Genomic DNA, 14,341 nt, shown 5'->3' with positions numbered 1-14,341 from the left:
AGCCTTTGAATGCTTGTCTGTTTGTGCGCGTCTGTATCTTTCCTCCCAAACGAAAACGAACGACCCAGTTACATCGTAAGCTGAAGGCTAACAGAGGGACTCCATCAACCTCTGAGCTGTATCCTCTCTGAAGCCATCAATCGTGAAACCAAAGCTAGGCTGCATAATGACATTGTGGCAGTGTGCTCTCACTGTGCTGTGCTGCAAGACATATTAATGTTAGCCACAATGAGTTTGACAGCCCAATATGGTTGTCAGGGATCGGCGGGGGGGGCCAGGGGGGAGTTAGACAGACCAACACTGCCCTCAAATGGGAGAAAAGGTTCATAGCAGTGTCAAGCAAAGATGCAACGGTGCCAGTTTTTTAAATGTTTTCCCATGAATCTTTGAAGGAATCTGACCGATTCCTACGACACTCTCTCCGATGTCAGTATTGGCTTCCACGCCCAGTGTTTCCTTGAAGCTCGTGTTACTGTATAAGCACACACACGCACTCACACACGTATGCATAAGCTGTATTCATAATTATAATCATATTTATAATAATGTTTACACTCTTCCTACCACCACATACCCAAATGCACGACGGACAGCAAAGAAGGAATTTCACTGAACAGGGAAACACATTTCTACACTCTAAATGTGACAGTAAACGCTTTGAATCTTTGAATCTTGAGGTGTCTTGATGCTTGAGGTGCCCCCAGATCAGGTTAGGCACCAAGTTAGGCTATGCAGTGTGTGTGTGTGTGTGAGTGTACGTTTGTGTACGTCTTTGTCCTAAAAAAAAAAAAAAAAAAACTAACCCCAGCTTACTGTTCTGTATATTTCCTGTGCATCTTGTATTTGCAAGTGTTATTTGCAGTGCTTTTGTCCTCTCTTGTAAGTCGCTTTGGATAAAAGCGTCTGCCAAATGTAATGTAATGTAATGTAATGAATCTTTGAATCTTTGAATCCCTGAATCTTTGATTCTTTGAATCTTTGAATCTTATCGCTTTTTGTTTTTCTCCCCCACTAGAATACTGGAGCTCCAACAGAATGGTGACATGGATATCCTTAAACTGAAGTGGTGGCCGAAGGACAGCCCCTGCGACCTCTACAACTCGGTCCAGACGCGCCAGCGCACCAACGCGTTGGACATCCACAGCTTCGCCGGGGTCTTCTGCGTTCTGGCAGCCGGCGTGGTGCTCTCCTGCCTCATAGCCATGGTGGAAAGCTGGTGGTCGCGGAGGAAGGGATCCAGGGTCCCCTCGAAGGAGGTAGGAAGACTGATTGGTAGCTCAAAGGAAGACAGATGGATCGGCACAGACATATGGGCGAGAGTAGATTGAAGCCCTCCAACAGGAAAATAAGAAAGCTTTAAAGATGACCTATATCCGAGTTTCAAAACCTTTTTATTCTCAGTAAGTCATCTCAACGTGCTATTACCGGCGCGCGATGAAACTATTTCCGTTTCCAGACTTTTCTATGTTTACGAAGAATCCTTAGGGCACCGTCAGACCTCCGACCCCGTGAAGTTCATTTGAATTTCAGGCATACGCGATCGCGTCAACAGAGTTTATCGCGTACATATTAATCTTGACTGATGTAGCTTCGTGTTTAAATAGCTCTCTGGGTGAATATGAGCTGTTTTAAAGATATCACATTCGTGTCAGGATTACCATCTCCCAGTGCTCTTCTGCGATATTCAGTTATTATTTATTTTTCTTTATTCTTGATCTTTTCCATAATTCTTGTGCGCTATCAAATTCATTAATAAACAAAAAAATCAGGCACAAAAAGCAATATGAGCGATGGTAATAATCAATTAAGCAGCATTTAAGCTGGATAAGATATAGTGTTTATTTTTGCTTATATTTTACTCATTAACCCTTATACTTAATCTAAAGGCTCCCCTATTCATACGTGCCAAATGAAGCATTAAATATGATGCAATATGGTGCTCCCAGGTGGATATTCATCGTGCGCACTAACCGGTAGAGCTGCCAACAGGAGAGATATGGCGGGCCAACTCGCATCTGTAACACACACACACACACACACACACACACACTTACACAACCGTCCGATCTCTGTAAGTATCTGCCATCCTGGAAATGGCAGTTGCGTCCATATCAACAGGGAACTCCTGGGATCTTTAAAAGAACAGCCTGCGGGCCTGTTTGAATGCTGCAATGTACTTTGACCAGAGAGGAGTCAACAGCCCCCAAATGCAGGGTATTTATTCAAGTTTTCTCCGCTGTGGCACCACCGCCTCAGAGCGACGAAAATCCATTCGGGCTAAACGTGGTTGATCGCATCGGCAGGGATATCGTTTCTGGCAATCGGAGAGACTCCTGGTTACATATTGCCCTGCGATAAATACCGCAAATCGGCGGTAGGTCCGTCATTTTACAACCCCGCTCCATTTGTACCGACAATTGGCTAACCCTTCTGTCGATTTTCTTAATCCGTTTAAACCAATTTGGAATTCGTGAACCATCTAAACCCACGACAAGGTCAACCTCCAAACTAACCTGAAGACAACACCGCCGTACCGCCGAGGGTAGACCTCTAACTCGATAAATGTAATCTTAAACGGTGCGTGACATGCCATTGGTAAGCAAGAAGAAATTTAAATTAAGTGTGAAATAATGTTTACGTTCGGTTCGAGCGATTTCACACCGATGCCGAATTAGTCTGAGAAATGACGCGGCACATTTCTGCCAACAAGCAGAGTTTCTTCACTGCCTTTTCCAAACAGTTCAGGTTATTTGTTCAAGACAGGTTGGCAGTTAACTAGTGGTTGATGGCTTCCGTGGCCATCAGGTTATGAGGCTATGATTCAACTTCCCTGGTGATATAGAGGCAATTTAAGCTAATCAGAAATGGGCCGTTTATAGAAATCTGTAATATATCACACATGCCATGACCGAAATGGAGATCCAGATGAAGGAAACGCTGACCATAATGCCATTAGGTCTATATATCGCCATAACTCCCTCAGCCAGCAACAAGTTTGATGCCCTCAATCTTTGGGTTCATGCTAATTTAGGTTTGCGAGAGCAAATTAGAAAAAGATAAGCGACCGTAATGGAAATTGTGACCACAGGAAGGATGATGTACGTTTCGTGATGAAAGGCTGATAACGCTGATGATCTGCAAACTCATTTGGAGAGGAAAAAAGTTGAGTCTTTAAAAGTCTCCGAGGGATAAGTTTGCCATTACGAAGCAAGCACCTGCTGGTTGAACCCCGGCAATTTAAAACATGTCGTGGGAGTTAATACAGCCTATATTACTGCAATCATCAAATTCCTTTTTATTATTATATGATTGAAAAATTATGCCCCACTTAGTAAAATAAAAAAAAAATTGCAAAAAAAAAAAAAAATCTTTTTTTTATGGCAGGAAAAATCAACATTTGCGGCTTGAAGGATGTGACTCCCTGTAGTTGCTATCCTGGAATGATTAGTCAATGAAAATAACAACGACGATCAACTTTTTAGTGTTTACGCAGCCTTTGCAAACCTTCACTTCACTTCCGGGTGTGAAGGAACGCCCTGGTCTGTTAAAGCTGCAAACACACCATTTTGGAAAAAAGCGTACCTTTCAACCACCCGCAAGCGACATTGGGAACAGAGCAACAAGTCGTGACTGCGGGCCGACCTCAATTCGATCATCTGCGATAAGCCTTCATCGGCAAATGATGTCAAACCAATTAAATATTGACCCCTCACGTAAACACGGAAGGTAACTCGAGCCCATATCTCTCTCGGTGCGACGAGTGAATGAAAGCTGAAAAGGGGGAAGTCATGGGTGAAGCCCCGCTGGCAACCTCACCACCTGGGGTTGACCTTTAAATATATTAATTTTAATAACATCGGTTAAAGGAGCTTCCGCAGCCGTGATGCTTCCCATTAGCATGGGTACCACTGCACAACAGTGCTCTTTTTTTTTTTTCTTCTTTTTTGTTCTGCACGCACACCCACAAACGCACCAGCCTTATCCTCCTACCTACGGCGCCCTGCTTACATTCTAGCTTTCATCTGTCGGTCAGACCAGTGGGCATGTCCGTCAGCGAGCAACCACAAAGAAACTCAACCTTCGGCTGAACTCAGAAGTCATGTTAGGCACAGTATGGTTCACCTGCAGCACACTCGAGTGCCACCACGACAATCTTTATTAGCCACGCAGAGCAGTCAGTGGAATCAGCCCCTGACCGAGCGCTGGAGTGGATTCGCGACTGTGAGCCGAGGAAGCAGCAGGGATTTAGGCTGCGGTAACCTTTGATTACTTTTCTAGATCTTGTTCACGGTTTTGCATATGCCGCTTTTGTTCCTGTGTGCATTCCGGCGGAGATCGGGCTAATGATTTTGTGTGGAAGTCTAATGTTTAATTAATACAATGCTAACAGCGCAGAAAACAAATTGGTATTGAAAGGGACTGTTTGAATAGTGTTTCCATGGTGAGACTGCGGTTAACTCAATCAGCCGTGATTTTTTTACGACCCTTGACATTTAACCTTCACCCGGCAAGAGCGGCGATAACTGCGATCGATTATTCTTGGATCAGATCAATAAAAAAAAGGCTTTTTTTCAGTTAGTTAGAAATTTTAATTTACATTTTCCTTTAGAGGGCGTCCGAAAACGAGCGAAAAAGTTCAGAATGACTTGGCTCGACGGAGGAAACTGAAAAATTCTATTCCGAACATCTCATTGCTGCAGAAAAATATGTACATTTTGCATTTTATTGACCAAAAAACTGTCTTGATTGCAGTATGGCCCAAAGGCTGCGTCCATTCTATGCCACCCTACTTTCTGAAGATTCAAGTGCGTTGCCCTCTGTCACTTTCAATGACACTTTGCGCCGGTTGGCCTCTTACTGTCACAATAAATGTGAGCTCCATTTGAGAGCGATGCACAGGGGTCAAAAAGAGCATGCATATACCCACGACTTTTTGCAAGCTTCTCATAAAACAGGGAAAGACCGGTGACCCGTGCCTCATGGGTGGAATGAGAAAACTTGGCTGGAGGTACACCAGGGCTAAGAGCACACACTGGGAGTGCAGACTTGGCACAAAGACGCTGCTCCTCCCTCACACTGAGTTACTGCTACAATCTAAGCCATATATATTTTCAGCAGTTATCCAAAGTGTGGGCCAGGGCCTTTTGATGGACTCTGAAATTACTGCAGGTAGGATAAAAGCTTAGATAAAATTGAAAAAAAAAAAGGAAATGTTCAATTCCTTAATTAAGCTTGAAATTAGCCAATAAAATATTAATGGTAATTTCATGATGTTGACACAAGGATGGAAAATATCAGAATTTATGCGTACGCGTTCATCTTTTTTCTCAGTATCCAACCATCGTAAAACTATCCATAGCACAACTTTTGGCGCTTGGATTAATGTAAATCTCAGCAAAGTTAAGGTGGTCAGCACACAGTTTCCAGTCATTTCTCACAGAAATCTATGTGGAGTCATTTAAATGTGTTTACTCCTCATTCGGCTACCGTGTAATCTTATGACTCTGTTGCAATTGCGGCCATGTTACTGCATTTACAGATGTATTTTCAATAATATGTATTTAAAAAGTCACCTCGCTGCTTCCGTGGTGGACAGCTGCTACAGATTTGCAGCTCTAACGGGGAAATACTCAGACACACACGAGCACATACATCATGAATACGCACCATCGTTTGCTCACCGTTATGTCCTTAGTCATAAACCGGCTTGTGTTCAAATCAGTGCTGGAATGTCGTGCCAGATACGCCATGCCATGATGTTCGTCAATGGAAAAATATGCATTCGTTCACTTTGTTTTAAAGCATATTTCATAAGCCCCTGTGAATTCCCCTTCATTTATCCTCTCACCAGCAACTATTAAGATTATAATTTACTCCTCTTAGATGAAGTCAATTCACTCAGCATACGCCGTCATATACCGACGACCTCATTCAGTAGAAGTGAATGACGTCACTGACCTCCGCTTTTCCAGCACATGTTTTCAATCGCATACAATCCACCGCGCAGTCAAACTGTAATACAACTAATCTGTGTGTGTGTGTGTGTTACTGTCTTTGGTGTTTCCTATGTATTCTAAAAAACATCCCCATACACGCCTTTACATCCATGCTCAGCACGGGAATGCTTTGCGAGCGGCGTTCGCCTCCTTCGAGCTGCCTGTCGATGTCTGTGCTGCGCTTCTTTGCATTGTGTTGGGGAATGGCTTGTGCTGACATGCTTACGTTGTTTATTTTATTTCTATTTTTTTTATCATTTTTTTTTAATTTAATTTTTAAATTTAATTTCAATTTTAAAAAATGTATTTGATTAATTTTTTTGGATTTAAATTTTCATTTATTTCAATCGCAAATATATACACTTTCACTTGGTTGGCAAGTATATCGTTCCTAAGCAAACATTGAAAAGCAGGTTTGTTCAGCTCTCCGTTGCCTATGTCTCTTCGGCTATTTTGGCAATTTATGATAATATCTCACATTGTTCTATCACATTTCCCCCCAAAAATATTTTACATTGAGTACATATATACATATACACTGCTCAAAAAATAAAGGGAACACTAAAATAACACAGCCTGGATCTGAATGAATGAAATATTCTTCATACATACTTAATAAATACATAGATGAATTTGCTGACAACAAAATCACACAAAAATGATCGATGAAAATCAAATGTATTAATCAAGTCTTAAAACAAGTCAGGATTAATCAGTGTTGCATTTTGATTTCACACAAGTGTGATTGACTTGGAGTTACATTGTGTTGTTTAAGTGTTCCCTTGATTTTTTTTTTGAGCAGTATATCTACATAAACATATATATTTATACGTGCGGCACGTTGCATCGGTACTACATTGTTTGTGATGGACTGGGTCACAATTGTTGGCCCCAAACCGTTAGGGTATCTGTCTTTGTTTGCACTTCCCCTAAAACTAGTTTGCCGGCTATTCTAAACTTCAGTATGTTTACTCTCTGGCCATTAACCTTTTCCTGTTCGCCGAGCCGATCTCAGCGGAAACAAGTTAGCGATATCACTTTATCTTTAAGACGCCTGCATGAAAGAGTTCTGTCAGTGGAATGCGGAGACTTTGACAAAAAGGACAAAAACGGTAGATTCTGGTGGTTTTCATTGGCAGAACTCTTCGCTCGGATATTACATCTGTGATTTTGACCATGTCTGATATCTCATAAAGTTAATTTAGATTTAGCATGAGAAGCGCGGGGCGTGCCCGGCGTATCCGCGTCCCGGGCCGGCATTCGTCGGTCGGCTCCACGCGGGAACGCCTCGCCTCCTCATCCTAACTCTACGGAATGATCTGTGTCACTGTAGCTCAAATACTCTCATGCTGCTTTTTTTTTTGTTTTGTTTGTTTTGTTTTCGTAGATAAGTACTCTGTGTTGAGGGGGTGTAGCGAGAGAGAGGGGGAGAGAGCAATACAAAATGCCATTTAAACATCTCCCCTTTCCAGGTACATAACGGCGGTGTGAATGTCTCTCTGTGGACACGACACAGAACAATCTGCTTAACTGTGTGTGCTGACTGACTGCCATGTCTTTCTTCTCGCTCACCTCCCACCCGTCTGTCTCTCCAATTGACTTCTCTCCTTCTCTCTTACCTCATCATGCTTCCATCTGCCTGATCACATCTGTCTCTCATCCCTTCTACGTTTGCCGTTTGTCTACCACCTGTCTATTTGGCTGTTCGGGGTGGTGGCGGCGGCGGTGTCGGCGGGGGCTTGTTTTCGACGCTCCCTCAAAAACCCGCGCGCGAAACCAAACACTCGTACGAAACGCCCCTTCCTCCGCCGCTTCCGCCCGTCGCCCTTTCCGTCTCTTGCACACTGACAACCAGAAGCAGGCGGACGGCCCATCCGCGAGGCAAGCCGCGGATCCGTGCCCTCATAGCCCCAACGAGCACCCCCTCGCCCTGGGCGGTCCGACCCAGAACCAGACCCCCAACACCTCCAACGCCACCGCCCCTGCAACTACCCATTACCAGCCCCCGGCATGCTGTGACATTCCCTGCGCCCTGATCGTGCAGCACTCCTACGAGCCCGGCAACCCCGCCGAGCTCGCGCCCAAAATGAGAATGACCACCTTCACCACCTCGCCTCCCACTTCAAGGTTATACATACAATAGGAAACGAGTTATCGGTCGGTAATGCTCGATGATAGACGCTTTATGAAATGTAAACGATCGAGGTTCAGGCTTTGGAATTGACCGGACAGAAATGCCCTTGGTTCAAATTAAATGTGAGAAAAAAAAATAGATAACCGACGCATCTCGGCTCGGTGCCGGCTGATGATGTGTGTAATGAGGCCTTTCTGCCATCGGAGGATGCTGTTTCTGTTTTAGAGAGAGTCGTCTTTGACCAGGCGGTCAAAGCTACCAGCTCTGCGGAGTTATATCTGCAGGAAATACTTGATTCACCAAAATAGAGCCTTTACGATGCAAAATATCTAGTTGGACTTTACGTTCGATGTCATTTGAAACTTGTGTTACTTTAGGTCAGTCGCTGTGCAGGAACCGTTTACTGTGGGCATTTTCATACAAGAAAACATTTTTCAGTTTTAGAAAGTGAGAGAAAAACCCATTGAAGTCGGACACTCCCCCTCCTCCGCCCCCCCGCAAAACCCTCGGCCCCGTCTCCTCTCAGTCGCACTGCAGGAACCAAAGTCTTCCCAGGTGTTGTTTATCTAGTTTGAGGTTGGTAAAAGGTTAACACAAGTGGTTTAAGACGGAATCACTAAAGGAGAAAGTCAGTAAGTTGCTGCATATCATGTCTTTTGGGGATTTAGGGAGGGGTGACGGGGGGGGTGAGGGGGTTTCAAAACGTTTTCAATGGAAACCAGAGAAATAAACTTGGCGAGACTTTCTTGCAGCGTCGTCTCTCGCGGACAGACCGACCACCGTGACTCCCCGTTCACGCTCCTTCATTCCCTTTAATACCGACAGCTCCCTGCATCCCCTGATATCCCTACTAAACCTCAAGGGTGTGTATGATAGTGTCACAACAAACCGTAGCGTCCCTTCCCTCCCTCCCCCGACCCCGTCCTCCCCCTCCTCGTGATGTCCCTTCCTTAGATGACAACCGAGGGGTTCCACTGTTGATCCCCCCCCTCAGCCCATGAGCCACACACAGTAGGGCAAGGGCCTGTTCCAGAACCCCCAGACCCAAAGGACACGGTCAGTAAATCTATCTTCCCACCCCCCACCCCACCCCCGCACCCCGAGTGATGTGACACACACGCACCCCCACCCCCTTTTTTTGTCAATACTCTGTTTATCTTCACCCAACAGTTCCGCCCTCTCGGCCCTTAATGACCTCGATTAATTCGCCGCGATCCAACCCTCACCGCCTGCATCAAGCTAGAGAAGCGCACGTGTGCGTGCATGGACAGGGCCGTTATTTTATAGATCGAAACAAAAAAATAATAAAAAATAGTTTCTATCCGACACCTGTTTCCCCTCCCCTGGCCTGGCCTCGAACGGCGCCCCAGACCCGCTCGCCTTGCACGTGCAGTAAATGCATCACACGTCACCCTTCCTTTAAGTTGTAGACAAGCTAAGTATGTGAATGTAGAAACCTAATATATTGCATGTTAGCTGTGTGTTAAGTTAAGTTAAAGCATAAGCTATTGAATGTGGTATCCTTTAGGTGGAATAAACAGTAAATGTGCAATACTTGACATCACATGATGCTATTGGTAAATTTTAGCTCCATTGGTTTTGCTCTTTTTTTCTTGTTTGTTTGTTTATTTTTGTTAAAAAAAAACAAAAAAGAAGTGAGATGAGGAGATGATACGATCTTCCCATTGGTGAACCCAGCACTCTGGAATCTCCCCCCCCCCGTCCCCGTCCCCAAAAAAAGCACACAACATGAGGATGCTGTGTGTGTTCTACATGTATTCCAGATGATTTGCACTCCCTTAATAACATTGTAGAAGTGTTTGTATGTTCCTCTCTTTGGATATGCTGAACACAGCTCAGTGTGCCTTTCTATCTTTCCCCGTCTTTCCCTTCCTTTTTCTTTTCTTTTGCTACCCCACTCTGTGTTACCCATGTCGCCACCACTAAAAAAAAAAAAAAAAAAAAAAAAAAAATTCAACACGTCACCTCGAATCTCTTTTGTTGTTCTCTCTGCTTTGGTTTTCGTGGCCTGGCGTTCCCACCTGCGCTGTTTAACACGCCCTCCCCGCCTCCCATCTTTCTCCCCGTTTATTTTGAATTGATGGCGTCATCCCCGTCTACTTCCTCCGCAACATATATATATACACACGATATGCACCTATTTCTTATTCTTTTATTCGCGATACCCTTCTCATCTGTTGCCTCCTTTTTTTTCTTCTTCCTTTTATCAATCTCGATCCATCTCGTTTCTCCTCACCCGTTTTTTTTTTTTTTTTAATTTTTTTTTTTATTTTCCCCGAACCATCATTTCTGTAATCACCTCTTGGGCGTTTTCTCTACGATATTCCTCCTCCTTTATTTTCGTCCCTCTCCATTCAACTCTATGCTGTCGAAACGCCATCCCTCGCACCTGGTCTCCATCCTACTCCCTCTCCATCCCAACTTGTAGGACGATAAGGAGATCGACCTGGAACACCTACACCGCAGGGTTAACAGCTTGTGCACCGAGGACGAAAGCCCCCATAAGCAGTTCTCCACCTCTTCCGTCGATTTAACCCCCCTTGACATGGATGCCCTACCGGCGGCACGCCAGGCACTCGAGCAGATCAGTGATTTCCGCAACACGCACATCACGACCACCACCTTCATCCCCGAGCAGATCCAGACCCTCAGCCGCAGCCTGTCCGCCAAAGCCGCCGCTGGATTTTCCGCTGGTTTCGGTAGCGGCGGCGGGGGCGGCCTCCAGGACCATCGGACTGGTGGGGTCGGCCCTTTCAGGCAGAGGGCCCCCAACGGCGGCTTCTTCCGCAGCCCGATCAAAACAATGTCCTCCATCCCCTACCAGCCCACGGGTCCGGGACCTAACTTTGGATATGGAAATGACCCGGACAGGGGCACCTCCATATGAGCGGTTCCTCGAGAAACGGTGCGGTTCGGAGGGGAGGGGGAAGAAGGAGCCGATTAGAGTCCGTCATGGGGCGGCCGGCCGAAAGGTTCGGGGAACAGAACATCCGTGTACATAGGAATCTTTATGTTTTCACTTTCTGCTTGGGTGTTTCCAGGGTTGTCCGTTTATGTAGAGCAAAAAGAGGCTGAGCTCCGTGTGGGTATTCTCATCCTCCTGATAACCTTGTCAGCGGGAAGGGGTCGAGCGGGGCCCGATTCTTTGCTTTGCTGTTGTTGTTCTTGCGATAGCTCGGGGGATTATGTCGGGAGTGTATACGAAATAGGATTTTTTTTTTTTTTTTTTTTTTTTTTTTTAATAAATATTTTATTTTTTAAGTTTCACGACACAGGGGCTGCTCATATCAAGGAGATTACCTCAAGTGATCTCAGTCCTGAAATCCCACTCCTGTTCAAGTCCAAACAACAAACTCTGTTCTTGGGAGCTCCGGGGCCCGACTTGCAGCGGACTGTTTTTTCTTTGTTTTGTTGGTTTTTTTATTTCGTTTTTTTTTTGCCGTGAAAAAAATTCCCAGGGCACGCTAACCAGTTAGCGTTTAACGGGAAGTCATTTCAAGATGGCGACACACCCCTGGGGGAAATACACAACAAGCCCCCCGGTTGTTTTGAGAAGGCGCTCTCTCGGATGATCCTTCGACATCAGCCGGATCTACTCTTCCTCCCCGCTCTATTCTGAAGTCCACGCTCTGTTTTTCTCTTCTCCGGTGGTGCCCGTGTGAAATCATTGCCAGGGCGCAGTCCGAACAGTGGCCCGACTCAAATCCGACAGCGAGTAAATCCAAGATGACTGACGAAATGCCGTGACGGCGCGACGATACGGCGCCGTAGGAAAAAAAATGTCGGTCTCAAAACTTTCCCCCGTCATTGTAGTGCATCGGACTGAGAGTTACTCCACCGCCCGTCGATGCACATTTAAGACTCTTTATCGGTTCCACTGCACTGCACCAGTGCCCACAGAACTGTAAGTGATTGTATGTAGACCTGACCTTTTCTTTTTATCTCACATGTACTGTACTCTCAACTTTTCAACATGGTGAGATCTTCTAATCGGACTCTGAGAGTAATAGTCAAATTAAAAAAAAAAAAAAAATTATAAAAAAAAAATCAACAAAAAAAAAAACAACTTGGAGGAAAAAAAAAAAAAAACAAACTAAAAGACGATTTGAAGGATTTCAAAGTTTATGCTTATTCTATGTCTTTTATTGGATTTTTGTTTTTGGAACAAATATTTTAATGCGTGGAATGTGTTTTGGTCGGGAAGTACAAAAAAAAATAATAACTTTGTTCTGAGCTGTCTAATTGTTTCTCTCCGCAAACTTTGAAAAACTGCTAAAAAAGAGTGATGTAGTCTCTGTTTTTTGCATCATCGCATCATTCAAACCTCTAACTTCTTTTTCTTTTCGGCATTTTATTTCATTTTTTTTTTTTTTTTTCTTTTTAATTTGTGCTCGATTCCAACGCCGCCGTGGCTCCCGGAGGCGCCGCGGCTCGCCTCGTCGAGCCACGTCGCGTTTAATTTAATTTTTCTCATCGCGGTTGAAATAGAGTGGACTGTAAGTTGAGGAGAAGCCATCGCAAACTGCGTTTTCAGGACTAGCCTTACGCGTCACCGAAAAACCCACCGTGCCCTCCCAGCTTCCACTCACATCCAGAATATTCCCCGGCGTGCACCGATTCCATCATAGGGCCAGCGAATCAGCAGCCGTGCTTTTGCGGGTGCGGCGACGTCACGGCCCCGGGAGTCCGACGGCTGCCTTTTGTCGGACAACTTTGAAATATACTACCATTTAATATCCATAATGTTAGGGGTACTGTTTATATGACTTCTTTTATAAAGTGCCAATTAAAAACGAGAGCGATAGGGTACATTTTTTTGGGTTCGGGGGGAAAAGATGGAGGGGGGGGGGGGCGTTTGAGGTACGGCAAGAGCGTATTTTATGGATTAGGGTGATAAAATGGAACCAAACATTTTTCACTAACACTGTATTAAGACTTGATAACGTTAGTCGTTTAGAGAAGTTTCAGTTGAGTTTATCTTTAAGGGGTAAAAGAGCAAAACGTTGTGTGTGTATAGAATTCAAGCCGCAGTGTTTAAACCAAGCGTTCTTAGGTGTTCTTTTCTTATTTAGGCTAAAGTATGGCTATTGAATGACAAAATAGGACACAGGCATTTAAAGAGTTTAATTTAGTATAAATGAAACAAACATTATAAAGATGTATATTTTACATGTTAATGCTATTTTTGTTTAACAGAAAGGTTAGTGTATCATGGCGAGTTTTGGGTGTTGAGCTGCGCGGTCGTTTCACGCCAATCGGTTTCTTTTCCCGCGTCTTCACGATCAAAATCAACATTTTGCATCTCATTCTAACTTCACTTTATTATTTGCTGGCTAAATAACAAAAAAATCAGGACGTTGATTTTAAAAAGGAAGCATGCCCAAACTCGCTCTTGCGCTGGTAACATTTTAATTTCTCTCATATAGAACAACAGGATTTACTAGATAATTTTCAAAAAAAAAAAATTTATGATGTACAGTATTTAATATAGGCCTATTTTGTTGTAAGTGTTGCATATTATTCAAAACTGAACAAACCGGGGCCTCTGTTACAAGTGGCAAAGCTTTCTGTGTATAATTTGTCTAATAAACAGGTTTTCTACAGTGGGGTGTTTATGTGTTATTTTTATTAACATTGACAAAGAAAAAAAAAGAAATCAGATTTTTCTTGCTTAAATCTATTACACAGCAATCGCCATGATGTTTGAGTTATAGAATGGTACGGCGGACAAACTATCTGCTGCGAGCATAAGGATTTCAAATGAGCATTTAATTCATCCTTTGTTTTCTTGAGATTTGTTTACTTAATCCGGACTGTAAAACTCTCAGAGGAAATCATATTTCACCAACAACCAGAAAACATGATGTTTTGCATAATCAACGGTTGGTTTAAAATGTGTCGGTCCTTATTTCGCTGGGAAAGCTTTCCGCCGGGCTGGTTTTAATGTTTTATGGCGATAATACGTGATCTGTTACGTGGACAAAAAAAAAAAAAGAGCAGCTCTCTGTTTCGGGGATTTTATTGTGTCTCTTGTCGTCATGGATTTCCTTGGGTTCGTTCATTTCCTCGTCCATATCGCAGAAATCCAACCAGGGACCTTCTCGCGGAGTGGCCACCGTACCACCCTTTTCACGTGGGTTGATCATTGTCAAATCTCAATTGGACTTAGTTCATCTCCTTGAAGACGTTC

General features: G+C 44.1%; 1 protein-coding gene across 1 annotated transcript in view; it reads left to right on the top strand.

Moving 5' to 3' along the window:
- grid2 (glutamate receptor, ionotropic, delta 2) overlaps nt 1-11,758 on the top strand; it is a 498,322-nt gene extending 486,564 nt beyond the window's left edge. The window contains exons 15-16 of the mRNA XM_086174064.1: nt 1,016-1,256; nt 10,580-11,758. Coding sequence (XP_086030190.1) covers nt 1,016-1,256; nt 10,580-11,038 — 700 coding nt within the window. The 3' untranslated portion in view covers nt 11,039-11,758. The remainder of the gene's footprint in view (nt 1-1,015; nt 1,257-10,579) is intronic.
- Nucleotides 11,759-14,341: the final 2,583 nt, after the last annotated feature.

This window comes from Fistularia commersonii, chromosome 26 (assembly GCF_037954325.1).
Source record: "Fistularia commersonii isolate RoL2024-O1a breed Wild chromosome 26, RoL_Fcom_v1.0, whole genome shotgun sequence".
In the NCBI taxonomy this organism is placed as follows: domain Eukaryota; kingdom Metazoa; phylum Chordata; class Actinopteri; order Syngnathiformes; family Fistulariidae; genus Fistularia; species Fistularia commersonii.
The sequence above is the reverse complement of the archived record's forward strand: the minus strand, read 5'-3'. Positions and strand labels throughout refer to the sequence as shown.